Source organism: Numida meleagris, chromosome 17 (assembly GCF_002078875.1).
Source record: "Numida meleagris isolate 19003 breed g44 Domestic line chromosome 17, NumMel1.0, whole genome shotgun sequence".
Lineage (NCBI taxonomy): Eukaryota > Metazoa > Chordata > Aves > Galliformes > Numididae > Numida > Numida meleagris.
This window is the reverse complement of record NC_034425.1, coordinates 9,762,188-9,767,449: the sequence shown is the minus strand read 5'-3', so window position 1 is coordinate 9,767,449 and position 5,262 is coordinate 9,762,188. Positions and strand designations below refer to the sequence as shown.

At 46.9% G+C, this 5,262-nt stretch overlaps 1 protein-coding gene across 1 annotated transcript; it reads left to right on the top strand.

The window, feature by feature from the left end:
• Positions 57-5,262, top strand: WFIKKN2 (WAP, follistatin/kazal, immunoglobulin, kunitz and netrin domain containing 2). Its single transcript, XM_021415297.1, has one exon. The coding sequence runs from the start codon at positions 2,155-2,157 to the stop codon at positions 3,595-3,597; it is 1,443 nt and encodes a 480-aa protein (XP_021270972.1). The 5' UTR covers positions 57-2,154; the 3' UTR covers positions 3,598-5,262.

Sequence of the window (5,262 nt, the reverse complement as noted above, 5' to 3'; positions counted from 1 at the left end):
CTGTTGCAGGTAGCAGGGCAGCGGCGCCGTGCAGGACGTAATTCAGACGGCGCACATATTTAATTGACCTGTGGCCTACATGAGATAGAAGAGGTTTGATGAATTATCATCTAGGCGAGGAGGTGTGTGGCAGCTATCACTTGAGCTGGTGTGGGAACAGAGCTCGTTCTGTTTGATCATTTCTCTGGCTTTCTTGTCAAAAGAAACATCAGAATTTGATACTGGAACTCAGCGTGCCTTGGGGTCAATCCGCAGTATTTTAGCAGCGTCACGATGTTCTTTATTGTTGGTAGCCACCATCAGTGCTTAATGCTCCAGTGGGGAGTACTGTATGAAATCATTTATTTAACATGTAAATCGTCAGCCTTTGCTGCACTTGAAACATGAAGCGTGCTTGGAGTGCAGAACAGGAGCACGGTTCAAATGACCAAGCAGATGTTCTCTGTGATGCTCCCAGCTCTAAATGTGCTTAACTCACAACCCTAAAACACATTTTTCAACCTGTCAGCGCTGCAGCTCGAGCTGGCATCTGAAAATACCTGCTCTTCCTGCCTCTTACAGCAACAGCAAAGCTCCTGCAGCCCAGAGCAGGCTGACAGCTGCACGTACCAGGAGAAAGGAGTCACCAGGCTCGTGCTCGATAGCCATGTTGTTTCTGCAATGCTGAAAGCAGGAGGGAAAAAAGAGGGGAAAAAGGCTGGTCATCAAGTAAACAAAGAGATTTGCTTCGGCGGATCCCATGTGTTATGAATGAAAGTATTCTTTCTACTTTTGCCCTTCTCGATTAAGCCTTCTTTATTTCAACTGCCAGGTGCAGCAATGAATATTAAAAGACTCGTAAAAAACCCAGAAGCAGAAGCAGCAGATGATATTGTTTTAATAATTTACTGAAAGTGAGAAGTCACTGGATAAAAATACTCACTTTAGCCTCGTGTGCCTGCAGAGACCGAGGGACTCGCGTGCAGTGCTCTGCAGGCAAGCACAGACAGAGCCACTGGCTTTGCTAAACCCTGCTCCTTAACCTCATCTGAAACCGTTTTGCAACTTTCCTTCTGAAACCTAGTAATGTGCAGCTGGAAATGGGGAAAGAGCAGCGTTATTAGGTCATCTTTTTTCCCAATAAGGAAAGGATACTGCACTCAAGGGAAGCTATTTAGTTTGGCAGCTTAAAAAACGCGCTGTTCTCACTTCGAGAGCAATTTGGTGGATTTCAGGGGGGTTGTGGAGGTTTAGCACGCAGGGGAAGTGCCCTGTTGTGTGGCAAGGTTCTTGGTCACTTAAAGTGATCCATACTGGCACGGCAGCTGTGCGTCAGCGGACACATATCAAATGCCTTTTCTGTACAAAAGACAAAAATTCTGCTAAAATTGACCACAATTTAGAGCTGACTGTAGCTAATAAATCATCACAAGAGCGATGCTGCATTTGAACATAGGACTAAAATAGGGCAGAGAAGCCATAATGAGCTGTTTTGGGTTTGTTTTTCTAAATACCATAGAAAAATTATTTTGGGAGCAAGAATTTCCTTATTTTTGAAACATTCTATTATTTCCTCTACAATGAGAGCAATTACAAATCCCTGGCAGTTTCACCTCCAAGAGCAGGCTGTTAGTCTCGGGGAATTCAAATAATACTTTACATACTTTTCTGGAAAATAAGACGGATTACTGCCTACAGCCATATGATAAGTCTTTCCATCCGCTCTTGTTTCTCAAGGCTTGTCCTCGGGCATTTCGGAGAGTGCCGAAGGGGGGTTGTTAGCTCTGTAGTCAAGGAATCCATGTGACTCTAGGAAAGACTTATGATGAGGTTAGTGTTAAAGAAATAGCAATGCATTCTCCTCTTTAGAGGCTTCACATGGAGACCTTTGCAAACCTGCGCATGCTCAGCCTCTTCCTGGGAGCTGCTGGAGAGGGTTACACGTTGCTGGTGGGGACACTGAGTTTTGGACCACGGATCTCTGTGGCAAGATTGGGCCCACTGAACTTGAAACCTGGGAAGTTTCTGGGCTCTCTGCTTGTTGGGTCTCTAAAGGGATCTTGGCTCTGTCCCCAGTAATGACCAGACTGCTTTCTTTCCCTGCAGGAGTGCGAGACCTTCGAGAAGTGCTGCCCCAATGTCTGTGGGACGAAGAGCTGCGTGGCGGCTCGGTACATGGATGTCAAGGGGAAGAAAGGGCCGGTGGGAATGCCCAAAGAGGCAACCTGCGACCGCTTCATGTGCATCCAGCAAGGCTCAGAGTGTGACATCTGGGACGGGCAGCCCGTCTGCAAGTGCAAGGACAGGTGTGAGAAGGAGCCAAGCTTCACCTGTGCCTCTGACGGGCTCACCTACTACAACAAGTGCTACATGGATGCAGAAGCTTGTATCAAAGGCATTACTTTGAATGTAGTCACCTGTCGATATCATCTTACCTGGCCAAACACCAGCCCGATCCCACCAGAAACAACAGCTCGCCCCACTACAGCCTATTCCGAGACAACCATCATCGATATCTTGCCACCGGCATTAGTGAACAACCCCGTCCATCAGTCAGTCTACGTAGGAGAGACTGTCAGCTTCCTCTGCGACGTTACAGGGAGACCCAAGCCAGAAATTACATGGGAGAAGCAGGTTGAGGGGAAAGAAAAAGTCATTATGAAGCCAAATCATGTCAGAGGGAACGTTGTGGTCACTAACATAGCCCAGCTGGTCATCTACAACACCCAGCTTCAAGACGCGGGTATCTACACCTGCACCGCCAAAAACAGCGGTGGCCTTCTCAGGGCTGATTTCCCATTGTCAGTCATCAAAGGAGAACCCACATCCAAAGAGGCTTCCCAGAACAGAACACACTTTCCAACCGATGAGTGCCTGAAGCAACCAGACAGTGAAGACTGTGGAGAAGAGCAGACCAGGTGGTATTATGATGCAAAGAAAAACAACTGCTTCACTTTCATTTATGGGAACTGTAACAGCAACCTCAACCACTTTGAGACCTATGAGAACTGTATGTTAACGTGCATGAACGGCCCAATCAACATTTGCAATCTACCAGCCCTCCAAGGCCACTGCAAAGCCTACGAGCCCAGGTGGGCCTATAACAGCTTGACAAAGCAGTGCCAGTCCTTCATTTATGGTGGGTGTGGAGGTAATGAGAACAACTTTGAGAGCCGGGAGGCCTGCGAAGAGATGTGCCCTTTCCCAAAGAACACGCACTGCAAAGCTTGCAAGCCACGCCAGAAGCTGGTGACAAGCTTCTGCAAAAGCGACTTTGTGATCCTGGGCCGTATAACAGAACTGACCGAAGACCAAGACTCAGGACATGCCCTGGTGACAGTGGAGGAGATTCTCAAAGATGAAAAAATGGGATTAAAATTCCTGGGGAAGGAACCCCTAGAAATCACGCTTTTCAACATGGACTGGAGCTGCCCGTGCCCCAACATGACCACGGTGGACGGCCAGCTCATCATCATGGGAGACGTCCACAACGGCATGGCTGTCCTGCAGCCAGACAGCTTTGTGGGGACCTCCAGCATCCGGCGCGTACGGAAACTTCGTGAGGTCATCCACAAGAAAACCTGTGAGCTCCTGAAAGAGTTCCTAGGATTACATTGACCTCCCTCACACGCGTCAGCCTTCCAGACCTGTGTGTTACGTAGGGCTAACAAATGCTAGGCTAGTGCACAAACTAAACAAGCTGTTTGAAGATACACCGTAGGAATTATGCAGAACCCTTATTTTAATCCATTAATGATGCTTAGCAACAATGTAGTATGGTCTTTGGCAAGCACGTAAAACAGCAGCAAAAGGCTATTAATCTTGCATTGAAATAAATTTGTCCATATAGGAATGCCATTTAACTAGATGACTCACTGCAGTAATTATACAATTTTTATATAGCTTCCATCATAAATGACGGAATTCATAGCATTTGTGTAGCTAATTGGTACACAGCTAAGTAATACATAATATCAACTTAATCTGTCTCATTTACAGTATGGAAATGTGATGCTAAGTGGTTATAAATAAGTCACATTCTTGCCTCCTTGTAGCAGCACTAATATATTTCAAGAGAAAAGCCTGTAAATTATTGTCTGTATTTACAGTTGTGCAAATTTAACCAATCTATGCATTATCAGCTTGCTTATTTTAATTCCTAGCTGTTTCCTTTGCATTGTACCTCATTTCTGAATGGCAACTACTAGCTGTCTAGCAATCCTTATTTGAGGAAATTCCCACAGAGGAACTCCCTAGATCCTAAACCCAGGACAACAGGTCCATGTAAAAGGCCAAGGCACAATCTCACCCCTGAAATTACTTGTCTGTCATAACAATGTCAGCAAACGCTCTTACTCTATGGCGCTTTCCTATTTTTGTTTTACTCAGCATGTTGTCTATCTCTCACACAAACTCCAGGCAGGGAGATGGCTCTATGCTGCCAGCTGTCATGCTTTTGAAAATCCTTTACACTTGATCACGTGCAGCGATGTATTGCTTAATTTCATCAGAAAGCCTCTTTCTGTAGGGGAGAAAGCAAAATAAAAGCAGCCAGAATGAAATTCAAAATAGGAAAGTGCCACACACAGTCCGCAGACTGTACTTCGCATGCACAGACATGAAGCCAGTGAAGCACAACTGCACACACACACGCAGTGGACACTTGAAAGGCATTTATCAACCTGATCATTTTAGGGCACACTTTCCAACAAAAACATTTTGCACAGAACCATGTGCATGAATAAAAACCCTGAGAGACAGCGCGAGCTGTGGTGTGAGCGTGCGTGTACTCATTGTAACATTTGGATGTCTAAAACGTGTAACTTTTGCCTATGCAAAAATCCTTAAATAAAGAAAAGGCTGATCCTGGAAAAATTCCTTCGTCTGATGGGGAATATCCCCATCTGGCAAAGAGGGGAGAGCTGCATGGTGTGTGTTACCCGTAGCACCTCTTGGTTGGGGTGGGTCACCTCACCCACAGCACCTCCTGGCTGGGTCACTGCACTGCCCAGTGTGCCCCACTGCGGCACTGAGGCCATCTCGGGGCTGGAGCTGCCCCAACCCCAGCATGGGGCTCCTGTGAGGAAATTGGAGAGCAGGGAGGGTGAACTGAGAAGGTGAAGGTGGAGCCCATCTCCTGTTTTCCTAACAGGTTTTGTGCCCAGCAGCCATGCTATGGTCAGGGGCCCCAGGGTGGGCTGTTCTGGTGGCCTGGGCCTGGGTTGCATTCCAAACACGCCAGCAACAGGAGCAGATCTAAGTCTCTGCTTCTCCGTACAATGC

Coding starts and splice junctions, on each gene's coding strand:
- WFIKKN2 (XM_021415297.1), top strand. CDS start 2,155: ATGGATGTCAAGGGGAAGAAAGGGCCGGTGGGAATGCCCAAAGAGGCA.